At 42.4% G+C, this 15062-nt stretch overlaps 2 protein-coding genes across 2 annotated transcripts; both read right to left on the bottom strand.

Moving 5' to 3' along the window:
* Positions 1 to 3416: 3416 nt before the first annotated feature.
* On the bottom strand, positions 3417 to 3674 carry LOC102000675 (small proline-rich protein 2D). Its single transcript, XM_005367274.1, has one exon. It carries the CDS (start codon positions 3672 to 3674, stop codon positions 3417 to 3419), a length of 258 nt encoding a protein of 85 aa, XP_005367331.1.
* Positions 3675 to 12827: 9153 nt separating this feature from the next.
* LOC102000386 (small proline-rich protein 2E-like) lies at positions 12828 to 13100 on the bottom strand. The gene is made up of 2 exons (XM_005367273.1): positions 13053 to 13100; positions 12828 to 12998 (listed from the first exon to the last, which is right to left on the bottom strand). Exons 1-2 carry the CDS (start codon positions 13098 to 13100, stop codon positions 12828 to 12830), a joined length of 219 nt encoding a protein of 72 aa, XP_005367330.1.
* Between the last annotated feature and the right edge of the window lie 1962 nt (positions 13101 to 15062).

Raw genomic sequence — 15062 nt, 5'->3', positions numbered from 1 at the left:
CAACAAGGAATTAATATCTAAAGCAAACAGAGGAAAACAGCAACAACGAAAAACCTCCATGGCTCAGCGGTTAAGAGCATTTAACTGCTCATGAAGGGCATCCAAATTTACCTCCCTGGATGCACATCTACTAAATAGCAACTTCCTTGTCTCAACCACAGGAATCTGGTACCCTCTTATGGCCTCCTTAGAAACTGCACTAACATACCTGAAACCAACCAGGGACATATGCAGATACACAAATTAATGGAATAATAGGGAAGTATCACTGCTTGGGGAAGAGAGAGGGAGGTCAAAAAAGAAGGAGAAGAAGGGACAATGGACAAACAACACCAAGAATTTTTACAAAACCTCAAGTAATCATATTAGTTTGTACTACACACATATATACACTTACTCTGTGTGTCCATTTGACGCAGCAATGGGGAGAATCCATTCAGTCATATCCCTGTGGGACAGATTAGAGATGAGGACTTGGATGGAAGAGTTTCAGTTGCCTTTTCAGAACAGCCATTGCCCATAGCTCTCTGGATTCTCTGGCATGAGCTCCAGTAAGATGCTCTGCAGACTGCGCAGCTCAAAGAGCCAGGATTCATTTCTCCCAGCTCCAAAGGACACACATGTGAGAGCATGCTTTAGACGCTCTCCTCTGCACTCTGGCCCAGACATGGCCATCTTTCCTTTGCCCCTCCTTTGAGTGTCCCATGTCTCTCTGTGCCTTACCTTTCTCAGGAGGACAGCAGTCCAGCAGGATGAGGACCTGCCCATGTGACATCAGATTACATTAGTCTGCTCTCTGAAGACCACACCTCTAAGTACAGGCGCTTTCTAGAGATTTGGGGAAAATACCTAGTTTCTGAGGCAAACATGCCATCGCACAAGAAGTGTTCTTTAAATTAGGTTCAGTTTCTAGCACAAACTATAGAAAATCTGGAGACCATGATTTGATGACATTTTTGAAAAATAGAGCTATTCCCTGTGCTGTGTCAGCTTCTCTATGCTTCTCTCAGTGGTAGAAAACTGCAAGAGATGTGTAGACCGGAACCCAACTTGAGTAACCTGTGCTTACATTTGATGACTCTAGTACTGATAAAGAAATTTTTCATCCTTATATCCACATACATTATTACTTAACTTCAAGTATTTGCCTAAAACTCGGCTGAGTTCATGTCAGTGCCAGAATCTCTATTGGGGTTTCTTTCTATTTTATTTTTAAATTTTATTATTTTTAAAACAATCTTTTCTCATTTTCCATACCAATCCCAGTTCCCACTGCCTCCTTTCCTCCTACTCCCCTTCCCCTCCTTATCCCCATCATCCACTCCTCAGAGAGTGAAAGGCTTCTTATGGGGAGTCAACAAAGTCTGGCATATCACTTTCAGGTAGGATCAAGGCCCTTCCACTGTATCTAGGCTGAGCCTGCATAGGACCAACTAGGCTCTCTGAATGAATTCATGGGTGACATTTGTTTGTCTTGGGAAGTCTGTGGGGTCACTAGCAATGAGACTAGGATTTATCACTAGTGTACAGACTGGCTGTTTGGAGTTTCTATTACAATGAAAGTCATTAATTGACCTCAGAAACTTTTCAGTGGGTATTTCCTTAGCATCCTTTAGCAGGGCAGAATTTCATAGATCTCAAATATTTGTTTCTGCTGTTCTCTACATACATAAAAGGCAAATGGTCCTTTTGTGGTCTCAATTCAATTAAAAAATTAAGATGACTTTGTAATTGGATCATGGTTCTCTCCTCTAAACCCATGCATGCTTGCTAAAGGAAAATCCAAAATCTCTGGGACAAAAGAAAACAAAAATTTTTTTCTATTGGTATTAATCTCATCTTCCTTTCGTTTCCATTTCATTCTTTAAAACGTTTCTGAAGATCTAAACATTTTATCAACATTCATAAGATTGTATATGTATAGAAAACCTTTCTGTCATCATATTAATGGCCATATACAGAATTAAGTGATTCTAGAAATAAACTTCATCTAGCTTCCTGTACATAATTTCAGACTTTAAAATAAAGCAGTTGACTAGGAACAAAGTTTTTGCACCCTGGATGTATTTAACAGATTGTGGTCCTTTAACCTATGTTGATGATGATGTGGAGGTTGCAGGTGGAAGTGGATGTAGTAGACAGGGTAGTATAAATGACGTGGGTCAGTACCTTCTAAATTTTCACTTACTTAGTGCTAATTAGGAGCCTCGGATTGTGTCAATCAAATGGCATGCAGTAGTTCAGTTGTGACCAAAGGCAAGACTTTGGCAAGCAGGAGTTTCCACAAGTAACATTAACAAGAAAATGTTTGACATCTTTAGCCATGAGAGAACTGAAGACCAAATCCACACCAGAAGACCATTCTGCCCATGTAAGAATGAGGACCATCAAAATGATAACAAGTCCTAGCAGAGGTTGGAGGAGAAAGAAGACAAAGTCTCAGAATGTGAGAGAATAGATTAACCCATCAGATATGGAAATCAGTGTGGGGTTTCCTCCAAAGAAATAACATTAAAGCAGAATGATCATATGATTCAGCATCATCACTTGGGTTCAAATGAAAAAAGTCAAATACAGCATACATAGAGATGCCTGCATATCCATCTATATTTCAGAACTACTCCTAACATGCAAAGTAAATAAGTCAGTTCAGCTGCACACCAGAAGTGGTTGGGATAAGAAAATGTGGCACTTACATGAACTGGAGTGATACTAAGTCTTAAAGAACTGTGATATCATGCCCTCTGCAGGCAAATAAATGAAACTACATGCCATCAAATTAAGGGAACTAAATTCAGTCTTAAATACAAGGTTGGCACCGATCTTTCAAATAATGAAGGAGGAAAGCATAACAAGGGTAGGTTGATGTAGATGCGTAACTATTACATCATATGAAGGGGACAGCTGAGAGCAAAATGCATGGGGTGTAGGGAGAAAATGTGTCCTAAGTGCCACATGATTATCTTAATATCACATAATCTTCTTAAATAGCATGAGCTAATGAGAGATTGTAGTTGTGCAAAATAAAGCTCTTTCTCTCAAGCAAACAAACACTAAGCAGTCTTTGTTATGACCCAAAATACAGTCAAAATCTTCTTACAACAGCATGATCCGGGGATCAAAGAATAAAAAGAATGTAACAGGAGCATATCAGGAAAGTAATAGAATCAGCTTTAAAAGAAATGAAAGAATTCATGATTACTATCAACCAGTGTAGTTTATTTAGGAAATGAAGTCACAGTGAAAACAATCAAGGGGGAATGCCTTGCATATGATGGGTCATCACAGACACAAGGAGGGTTAAGGGTAGAGAAGATCCTTCTGCATCCACGACAGGATTTGAAGTGAGATGGAAGTGTTCTGTATGGGAGACAGATTTCCTCCTCTTCTCTTGGTCCTGGTAACTGCTGAAGCACTCACTTGCTCTTGGGTGGGCACTTCTGCTGGCAGGGTGAAGGAGGTTGCACAGGAGGGCATTTCTGCTGGCATGGCTCGGGGCACTTTGGAGGAGGGCAAGGCTCTGGGCACTTTGGAGGAGGACAAGGCTCAGGGCATTTTGGAGGAGGACACGGCTCTGGGCACTTTGGAGGAGGACAGGGCTCTGGACACTTTGTGGGTGGGCACACAGGAGGGCGCTGGCAGGGCTGCTTGCACTGCTGCTCTTGGTAAGACATCGTGCTGAAGGCTCAGGATCTGAAAGACATTACTTGGCAGTGTTAAGGGGTGATCCACACAGAGAAGATAGACCAAGACATCCATTTCTCTCTCCACACATGTACATCTTCCCCAATCCTGTCTTAGGACAGCCTGGCCTTTCCCTTTCCTCTTAGCAATCTGTGACTCTAGCCTTAGGAGAACCTTCTTTTCATGCCTTATTCAAGCAAAAGATACTTTATTTCAGTGAAACAAGTAAGGCTCATTTCACACAGAAATTCCTTTGAGACAGACAGTCTCAAGTTGTGGAACCCTGAGCAATTTGAGAACCCAGCCTTGTCTCCCTTGTCACTTGTGACATCCCAGAAGGTTGTATGGGGTAGCAGAATAAAGGACAGCTCAGGAAAGTTCAAAGTTCTGATATATGTTAAAGTATAGGGCTCTGAAAAGGACACCAAAAGATGCATATGAAAAAGTAAAATACTCTGTACAACCTCCTACCAAATAAAAGGAAAAGACACCTTTCACAGTGGACCATTGTATCCATTGCTATATTTCTGATTGCTAAGTTGTCGTTGTTCATCCCAGTAATACAATTGGATACACACTTAGTCCCTCAAAACTGACTGGAACACATAAGAAGACCATAAAGACAGACCAACCCAAGAAACACTCACCAGGTTCTCCAAACTCAGAGTCCAGGACGTGAGCACCAGGAGTCTGCAGTCACACAGTCAAGGGCCTCTTTATAGGACTGGCTGCCCCGCCCAGAGGGAGTAGAGCTGTGATTGAGGGCAGGTCCAAGAATTTCCCAACCAAAATGCAAATCCATGTATGACTGTCTGACTGGGACTCTACAAAATAGGAAATACCCTGTTCCTGGACACCATCGCTGTAGGGCCCTCCTGCCTTTTCAGTTTCAAGCAAGACCTCCCCGGTTATCTCAGTTGTCTTTCTTGACTGAAGACAATTATATTTCTTTCTTTGTTACACCTCTCTGTGTCCCGTTTGCCCTGCTTCGGCTCACTGATGTTCTTTGGTGCACTGTCATATTCATATTCCTGTTTTCTAGGTATTATTCATCTGTGTGCTGAAAGCAGGACAGTATTACAGGGAACCCCAGCTGTGCTTCCAGCTGCGTCTTTGACAGACCTGTTCCCAGAGACAACTCAGGGTTCCTGCCAGGGTTTAATTCTTTTTTGTAATCATAGAAAATTAAATATGCTGTTCATAGAGGAGGCTGATGGGCTTGGGACTAACCCTGATGCACTTCACAACTGCCATCTCTAACAACATATTTGGGGTATATAGACTCCCCTCTAATTATTTCCATAAGGCTGCTTATCATGACGATAAAGGAAATAAAACACATGTGCCTTAAGGATGTTCTTGCTTAGGTGGTCAACATGAAGACTCATAATCTCCCACACTTCTCTTGTGTGAAGAGCTGTTGAGCCCACCTTGGCTGTGGTACACACCAACTGGAGCTCTGGGATCTCCCAAAACACATAGAATACTGACTGCTTCGTACATAACACAGGTGCTCATTCTTTTACATACACACAGACAGACAGACAGACAGACGGACGACAGACAGACAGACAGACACAAACAGATAGACAGGGCCTAAGTCTTACATTTTTATCTGCCATGTAGCTGCATTCATCACTTCCCGATTTTCTAATATAAATTAATGATTCATTGCTGCATGAAAACTGACAGAAGGAATTAAAATTGGGTGTTTTTGTACTTCTTTATTGACTTTTGAACACTTGGATGGAAGTTAAGGCTCTGTTTCTGTTGGAGGAGGACAAGGCTCTGGACACTTTGTGGGTGGGCACACAGGAGGAGGCTCACAGGACTGCTTGCACTGCTGCTGTTGGTAAGATTGTGCTGAAGTCTCAGGATCTGAAAGACGCTATGTGACAATTCTCACAAGAGTTGATCCCCACAGAGAAAAAAATCTCACGTTTATCAGCTATCAGAACTCTTCCTGAATCCCATCTCCTCCTCCAGACTTCCTGACTTTCCCTTCCATGTCACCATTTTGTTTCATTAACCTAGAAAACAAAACTTTTTCTTCACATTTTCTGTAAGAAATCATCTTTCTTCCAAAGGACAGAGTACGTGAACTTGCAGAAAACATCATCTTCAAGAAGGACAGTCTGAAGATTAAGTTCCAAAATACTTCGCAACCTCAGTGATGACTGTAACTGCTCTCATGATTATACTCGGGATGCCCCATGAAGTAGACAAGGGTATAAATCAATACCCAGAATTTAAGAACCTAGAACCTCCCAAGAGGGAGAAATGAAAGAGTTCAGAAAACAGAAAAATACTCTCTTTTGTCCAAACAAGGTGCTCTATAATTGGAGAAGAAAGAACAGAATGAGGAACAGGAAACAAAGCCATTAACTAGTCCCAGCTCTGCTCTGAGAAGCACATGGGTACTGAATCAAACTCAGGGAAGCGTGTCAGCTCCCTGTGACTGTCAGTGCCTTTCAGAGTGAGGAACAATTTACTGAGAACATAATTATTTATGTCCCTGAAGGGAACGAGTCATCAGTTCTGAGGCCAGGTGCCGAGAAACACACCACCAGTGGATGGCTCATAAAGGTTAGTACACATACCATAGGGCCAGGTCAGTAGGAGACTCAGTACGCTCCATGTTTGCATATCACATGTAAAGGATGATCTTAGGCAATGTCTGGCTTCAGTCATCACAATTACAAAACTGCACGGTGACCTGGGATGTCAGTATAACACAGGGCCGGTTAAACAGAGGTTCTTCCTCTGGATATAGCCCACTCAGAAGGTACAAAGCGATAAAGGGAAATGATGTAAACGGGTGAGTTACATTGTGATAGGACATGAGAGGGCAGGGTAGATCAGGGCATAGAGAGATGGTTAACATTAAATACCCTTTGAAAAAGCCATATGGAAATCTACTACTCTGAAAGCTTACTAGAATATATATAATGTTTAATCCAGTTACCTTACTACTGGAAGGGGTACAAAACCACAAGCAAATAACTCATACCATCAAATGCAAACCTGTGTAGCAGTAATACTTTACCTCCTTTAGCTTCCAGCTAGTGGGATCCTATGGACTAACTCTATTAGCTTACAGACTAGTGCTTATTCCTTGTCTAATTTCCAGAGTTTCGTGGTAAGACCCTGTTTCTGCAGACATCAATGTTTAAGATAAAGAACATGGAGAATTCTAGGAGGTACTCACCCAGACACTCCAACCCTACTGCTCAGCCCTAGTGATACTGAAAGGTGCAACGCCCTCTGCTGAATGAGAAAAGTACTCACCAACCTCCCCCGGGTCTGAACATTGCAAGTTACAACAAACACTGACTTGATAAGATAAGCCCACTGGTGTGATAGTAGCATAAGCCAATAGGAGAAACTGACCACTTCTTACTTGACTTTATTGTCCTTCTCTATGAGACAAAGGGTATACCTAACACTGGTAAAGGGGAGAGAATCTATAGCTAGATAGGACACAGACCCTAGGGGATAATCCAATAGTACTATTATTCTTCTAATGGATAAAGCACCACAGCAACCACTGGGTATTTAAGCTCAAGCCGAAAAGAGAAACGAGAGGTTTTGGGTTTGCATGTGTGTTCCCTCTGTCTTTCCCTCACCACGCTCTCCCAGCCACCCGGGAGTGTGACATCTATTAAACACGGGCATTTAATGTGTCTTAATCTGATCTGATTGGAGTTCTTTTGTGTCGGCAGAGTGGCTCGTCCTAAGATTTTTCCTAACAGTTGGAGTGTCCCACTGTAAGGGTCCGTTTTTTTTCCCATGGGCCCAGGGCCCCGGGCAGTGCTGGAAAACTCAGGACCCGCACATGCCCTCTGCCAGGCAAGATCAGCTCCAGGTAAGTTCCTCTTTTAAAGTGCATGCTCAGTAGGGTTTGGGGTGACCCATTCACTTTTCAGGTTCTCCCATAAAGCTGCATGCCCATGCCGGAGACCTGACCCACGAGGTGAAAGCCAGACACTTTTACTGAGGTGACTTTGATTGATCTGGGACACCAGACATTCAATTTTTCACAGCCCCATCTTCAGCTCAAGAATTATCTTGGCGGACATGCTGTAACAGACTTGAGTCACTCAAGCGTGTGCTTAAAATGGGTTTCTTGCAATTCCAAACTGGTTTCAAATTGCCCTTAAGCGCCTTTAAAAAAAATTCTTTTAAATTTATCTAACTTATTAATTATCTAACTTAAAGAAAACAACACTCCAAAAGTGCATGGTTTATAGATGCATGCTCCCCACCTCCTCCCCCACCGCCCCCACTTCTCTAAGCTATCTGCTGTAATTTTCTGGCCTTTGCCCCTACCTCCTTTTACAGTGTTTGTTCTAAAAGTGCTTTATTTGTCTGTTTGTTAGAATGATGTGGCCACAATATGTTTACATAAGTGTGTATGTTTTTATGATGTGTTTAAGTTTCTGCGTGCATGTGTGCTACCAGATTGCTTCTTTTTTTTTAAATTTATTTATTTATTAAAGATTTCTGTCTCTTCCTCGCCACCGCCTCCCATTTCCCTCCCCCTCCCCCGATCAAGTCCCCGGATTCCCTGCCCTGTGGGAAGTCCAAGGACCACCCACCTCCATCCACATCTAGTAAGGTGAGCATCCAAACTGCCTCAGCTCCCACAAAGCCAGTACGTGCAGTAGGATCAGAAACCCATTGCCATTGTTCTTGAGTTCTCAGTAGTCCTCATTGTCTGCTATGTTCAGCAAGTCCGGTTTTATCCCAGGCTTTTTCAGACCCAGGCCAGCTGGCCTTGGTGAGTTCCCAATAGAACATCTCCATTGTCTCAGTGTGTGGGTGCACCCCTCGCGGTCCTGAGTTCCTTGCTCGTGCTCTCTCTCCTTCTGCTCCTGATTTGGACCTTGAGATTTATGTCCGGTGCTCCAATGTGGGTCTCTGTCTCTGTCTCCTTTCATCGCCTGATGAAGGTTAATATTCAGGAGGATGCCTATATGTTTTTCTTTGGGCTCTCCTTATTTAACTTACCCCTGGACCCAGCAATACCACTCTTGGGAATATACCCAAGAGAGGCCTTATCATACAACAAAAGTATATGTTCTACGCTGTTCATAGCAGCATTGTTTGTAATAGCCAGAACCTGGAAACAACCTAGATGCCCTTCAATGGAAGAATGGATGAAGAAAATATGGAATATATACATATTAGAGTACTACTCAGCAGTAAAAAACAAGGGCTTCTTGAATTTTGCATGCAAATGGATGGAACTAGAAAACACTATCCTGAGTGAGGTAAGCCAGACCCAAAAAGAGGAGCATGGGATGTACTCACTCATATTTGGTTTCTAGCCATAAACAAAGGACATTGAGCCTATAATTAGTGATCCCAGATTGCTTCTTATTAACTAACTCTCACATCTTACTTTAACCCATTTCGATTAATCTGTGTATGTCCACATGACTGTGGCTTACCGGCTAAAGTTTTGGCATCTGTCTCCAGCAGAGCTACATGACCTCTCAGACTCTGCCTTCCTTCTCCCAGCATTCAGTTTAGTTTTCCCTGACTATCTCTGTTCCCCTATAGCTCTGCTATAGGCCCAAAGCAATTTCTTTATTCATTAACCAATAAAAACAATACATAGACAGAAGGACCTCCCACACCAGATAATAGTACCTGGTTCTCAAGTGCCTTTACAGATCTGAAGGCATAGCATTTTAACAAGAGCTTCTAATACAGACTTGCAGCTTTCACAGCATCTTTTAGCTCCTCCAAGAAGACAGAAGACCTTCTGTCTCCATGCCTTGCCTCTGGGTTTGACAAAGCAACCCACAAAGCAAAAGTGGCCTTTTACCTCTCCATCTTTCTGGATGCTTCACCTGGGAATCTATCTTCTCATCCTGCCAAGCCAGGTAGACTAAATCTTCCCCACACGAAAACCTTTGGTCCTCTCATACTCAGCAGCTAACAGCAAGCCCTGCTTCCAAGACTGGTGTTCTCCAAGGACAAGGAGAGGATTTGGGATTGCCTGCATAACTAAAAAGCTGTCTCATTTTTGCTCATTTATCCCTCCCAGATCTGTCTAAGGGCATTTGACAACTTAAAGTACTGTTCTCTAACAGGATTCATAGTCCAGGATTAACAGGTTTTGGGTGTATCTTAAATATCCAGGGTTCCCAACTACTTTAATTGTCTTAACCAAAGCAATAGCTTTTGCTATGACACCAAGATGTAAATCTATTCCAGTTCTCATACAGGTTCCTGAAAAAGTTCTACTGTTGTATCAAAATCAGGTTTGGAATAAACAAAACAAAAACAAAACCTAATAGTCTCCAAAGGTTTTTGCTACCCCAGCCAATTTTAAGCATATTTTACAGGTCACTCCTGATGCCTGGGCCAAGACCAACTCACAAAGTGCTCTCCAGATAATGCCAAGCACCTGCACCAGCTCCTGGAACTTTACCATTGGTACCAACACTCCTGAATCAAGGACACCTGCCAACAGAAATCTGACTCTTTTGGATCAAGGACATCTCCAACTAAAATCTGTTCCATCTGCTATTGTGTCCCATCCTATGGCTAGCCCCATTTCAGAGGACCAATAATAGCATTATTTTTTTCTTCCAGCTACCTGCCTTCTCATCTCCCTCAAAAAGAAGCTGCCTGAAGACTTCAAAATGACAGCAAACAGGATGCCACTCCAGCCATACCTCTCACTGAAAATGAGCCCAACTTCTAGCTCCCCTCCCAGCCCCCGCGATGCCACGTGGCCCATGCCTGCAGGAAGCAGTCAGACTTGAACTGATGCCCCTATATCCAAGGACTCTAGGATTTTTGGTCAAAAGTGAGACCCCAGTCCTCTAATACCCCTATATCCAAAGAGTTTGGAATGTAATATTGAGTTGGAAGTATAATCCCAGACTGCCAAGTGCTTTGCACTTGAACTCCAACTCCCAGCCTACCAAGTGCTTTGTGCTTGGACTCCAACTCCCAGCCTGCCAAAGCACTGACCCCACAGGGTATTTAATCTCACTCCAAAAAGAGAAACATGTGGTTTTGGGTTTGCCTGTGTGCTTCCTCTGCCTTCCCCTCACCATGCTCTCCCAGCCAGCCAGGAGTGTGCTGTCTACTAAACACAGGCATTTAATTTGGTTTGATGTGGTCTCGTTGGAGTTCTTTTGGATTGGTAGAGTGGCTTTTCTTAAGATTTTTCCTAACAAGCTATGATTGAGTTAAACATTTGTTTCCCTTAGTGTTATAATCTTGTAAGGTCAGATGCCCCTAAGATCAACCTGCATGTTTTTAAGGACTTTTAGGAGTCAATCACAGGCCTGAACATGAAGTTATAATATTTTTCTAGTTATTCATTTAATTTAATATTTTACTATGATACAATTTATGCCATTAAGAAAAGGTCCCTGAAAAAAATCAAAATCTATACTAATATATGAAGAAAACAGTAACAAACAACAGGAGGTTCCATGCAGACCTCGCTTTCCTGCCTGGAATCCCTTCCCATATATTTCTACATTTAACAATATTTTACTTGATTTCTTTGATGATGCTGTTGGTGCTGGAGATATTGGGATCTTGGTAATGGCAATGGTGATGGACACGAATATGCTGTTCTAGTGGGGTAATGGTAGAGAAGGTGGCAATGATAGCGGAGGTAGGCAGTGCTAGCTGGTGTCATGGCTTGTAGGGATTGTGATAATGATTCCGGTACTGGTAATGATGATGCGGATGTTACAAATGGAAGTAGGGAGGGTAGTGGAAATTATGTCAACCAGCAGCTTCTAAACCTATCACTCACTTAGCATTAATGAGGTGCCTCAGATTGTGCCAACAAAATGGCATGCATTAGTTCAATTATGACCAAATGCATACCCAAGAGTTTCCACAAGTAACATTAACAAGAAAATGTTTAACATCGCTAGGCAATAGAGAACTTGAACCCAAACTTACACCAGAGGACCATTCTTGTAATGTAAGAATGAAGACAATCAAAATAATAAAATGTCCTGGCAGAGGAGTGGAGGAAATAGAATAGAAGCTGTCAGACTGTGAGAGAGTAGATAACCCATCAAATATGGAAATCAGTGTGGGGTTTCCTCAAAAGAAATAACACTAAAGTAGAACTATCAAATGATTCACCAGCATTATGTGGGTTTGTATGAAAAAAGTCAAATATAGTATACATTAGAGATGCCTACATATCCATCTATCTTTTAGAACCACACCTAATAATGAAAGTTAAATAATCGGTCTCATGGCTCAACAGTGAATGAATGAGATAAGAAAATATCCCGCTAAAATGAATCACAAGGAGCAATGATATCGTATCCTCTGCAGACAAATAAATGCAACTGCATGTCATTGTGCTCAAGGAAATTAATCCAATCTTAAATACGAGGTTGGCACCGGTGTTTCAATATTGAAGGAGGAAAACATAACAAGGGTAGGTTGATGTAGATGTGTAACTATTACATCAGATGAAGGGGACAAGTGAGAGCAAAATACACGGGGGTGGAGGGAGAAATTGTATCCTAAGTGATGCATGCATATCTGAGTATAGCATAATCTTAAGATATCACAGGCTAAAAGAGAGATCATAGGTGTGTAAAATGAAATTATGTTTCTCTCAAGCAAACAAACATGAAGTAATCATAAATAAGATTATGATCTAAAATTCAGTCAAAATATGATTACAGAAGAATGACCTGGAGATTAAAGATTAAAAACAATGTAACCAGAGCATATCAAAAAGGTAATAGAATGAGTTTTAGAAATGAAAGATCACATGAGTACTATCAACCAGAGTGTAGTTTATTCAGGAAATGAAACCACAGTAACAACACAAAGAAGGAGACTGAGAGTTTTGGAATCATCCTCTGAGTGCACAGGCTAGAAAGCTGCTGCCTTCCCCACCCCCACAGAATCTGAGGCACAATTAACAAGCCAGGAAAGACCATTCTCAGTAGAAACACAACCACCTCACAGGAATGCCCTCCTTATGAGGGGACATCACAGACACGTGGAGAACAAAAATGTAGACAATTCTTCTGTATCCATGAGAGACTTGAAGTGAGGATGGGAGTGTTACCATGGAGATATGGGAGACAGATTTACTTCTTTTCTCTTAGTCCTGGTAACTGCTGAAGCACTCACTTGCTCTTGGGTGGGCACTTCTGCTGGCAGGGTGAAGGAGGTTGCACAGGAGGGCATTTCTGCTGGCATGGCTGAGGGGGGCATGGATCTGGGCACTTAGGAGGAGGACAAGGTTCTGGGCACTTTGGAGGAGGACAAGGCTCTGGGCACTTAGGAGGAGGACAAGGCTCTGGACACTTTGGGGGAGGACAAGGCTCAGGACACTTTGTGGGTGGGCACACAGGAGGAGGCTGGCAGGGCTGCTTGCACTGCTGCTCTTGGTAAGACATCGTGCTGAAGGCTCAGGATCTGAAAGACATTACATGACAGTGTTAGGGGTGATACACACAGGGAAGATAGATGGAGACATGGAACATCACATCCATTTCTCTCTCCACAAATGCATGTATCCCTAACTCCTCTTTTAGGACAGCCTGGCTTTTCCCTTTCCTGTCAGCAATCTGTGCCACCTTCTTTGTGAGATATCTTTGTTTGATGCTTTTTTCCAGGAGAAAATATCTGTTCCAATGAAACATAGGTGTTTCACAGAGAAACATCTTCAATACAGGAGTCTTAAGGTCTGAAGTCCTCGATAGTCTCAGAACAAATATCCCTGACTTTCCTGTCCCTGTGACATCCCAGCAGGTTGTCTGGTGGCAGAGTAGAGGACACCTCAGAAAAACTGGGTTCTAATTCCTGGTAAGTCATAGGACTATGAAAAGACACCAGAGATGCATATGAAAGAGAAATACACTGTGTTCAATTGCATACTAAAGAAAAGGAAAAACCATCACACACAGTCCCTAAAACTTGACTGAAGGGCATAAACAGACCATAAAGACAGACCAACTCAAGAAATAACACTCACAAGGTCTCCAAAGTAGTCTAGGACTTGAGTACCAGGAGTCTGCAGTCATGTAGCCAAGGACCTCTTTATAGCACTGACTGCCCCAACCAGAGGGGGTAGAGCTGACTGACAGGAGGCAGGTCCAAGAATTTCCTAATCAACTTGCAAATCCATGTATGACTCGCTTGACTGGGACTCTACATCATGTGAAATATCCTGTGTCTGGACATCATCACTGTAGAGTGCTGTGACTCAGTAGGCCCTCTTCTCTCTTTGGTTTCAGCAAGCCTTTCCTAGCTGTATACACTGTCTTTCTTGATTGAAGATAGTATTTCTTTTCCCTGTTACAAATTTCTTATGTGCTGTATTTTGCCTCAGTTCACTGATACTATTTGATTCATGGCCCATTTATATTTCTGTTTTTAGCCAAAATTTGCCTAAGTGCTGAAGAAGGACAGTATTACAAGGGACTTGAGCCATGCTTTCAACTTTATCGCTCACAACCCTTTTCCCAGAGATGGGTCTGGTCTGCTGCATAGGCTTAAGTCTTTTCTGTAACAAAAGAAAATCGAATATGCTGTCTATAGGGGAGGCTTCTTGGCTTGGACCTTAACCTCGCCCTCATCAGGACTGCCATCTCCAACAAGATATCTGGGGTATATGCTTATTATTATAAGGCTGCTTAGCATGACTATAGAAGAACTAAAATCGTACCTGCCCTAAGCATGTTCCTGCTTAGGTGGTCAGCATGAAGACTCATAATCTCCCACACTTCTCTTATGTGAAGAGCTGTCGAGTCCACCTTGGCTGTGGTACACACCAACTGGAGCTCTGGGATCTCCCAAAACACATAGAATACTGACTCCTTCATACATAACACGGGTGCTCATTCTTGCACATAAACACAGAGATACACAGACAGACAGAGACAGAAAAAGCATCAGTCTTACATTTCTATCTGCCACATTGCTACATTTATCACTTCCCGATCTTCTAATGTATATTAATGAATCATTTCTGCATGAAAACTGACAGAAGGAATTAAAATTGGGTGTTTCACAATTCTTGATTGACTTTTGAACACTTTGAGGGAGTCCAAGGCTCTAGGCTGCTTGCACTGCTGCTGTTGGTAAGACATGGTTCTGAAATATCAGTATCTGGAAGACACTGTGTGAAAATTCTCATAAGAGATGATCCTCACAGAGAAAGAATCTCAGAATTATGAAATATCAGAACTCTTCCTCAATCCCATCTCCTGCTCCAGACTTCCCTACTTTCCCTTCCATCCATGTCACCATTTTTTTTCTTTTTTTTTTTAATTTTTTTTTATTGAGAAAAGGAAAAAAAAAACAAGTTTCCACCTCCTCCCATTTCCCTCCCCCTCCTCCCACCCTTCCCCCCCTCC

This window comes from Microtus ochrogaster, unplaced genomic scaffold (assembly GCF_000317375.1).
Source record: "Microtus ochrogaster isolate Prairie Vole_2 unplaced genomic scaffold, MicOch1.0 UNK16, whole genome shotgun sequence".
NCBI classification, from domain to species: Eukaryota; Metazoa; Chordata; class Mammalia; order Rodentia; family Cricetidae; genus Microtus; species Microtus ochrogaster.
The sequence above is the reverse complement of the archived record's forward strand: the minus strand, read 5'-3'. Positions and strand labels throughout refer to the sequence as shown.

Bases quoted from the DNA above. Each gene is read 5' to 3' on its own strand.
- LOC102000675 (XM_005367274.1), bottom strand. From the start codon at position 3,674: ATGTCTTACCAAGAGCAGCAGTGCAAGCAGCCCTGCCAGCGCCCTCCT.
- LOC102000386 (XM_005367273.1), bottom strand. From the start codon at position 13,100: ATGTCTTACCAAGAGCAGCAGTGCAAGCAGCCCTGCCAGCCTCCTCCT. The intron at 12,999-13,052 runs GTGTGCCCACCC...AAGTGTCCAGAG, and splicing joins AGCCCTGCCAGCCTCCTCCT to CCTTGTCCTCCTCCTAAGTG.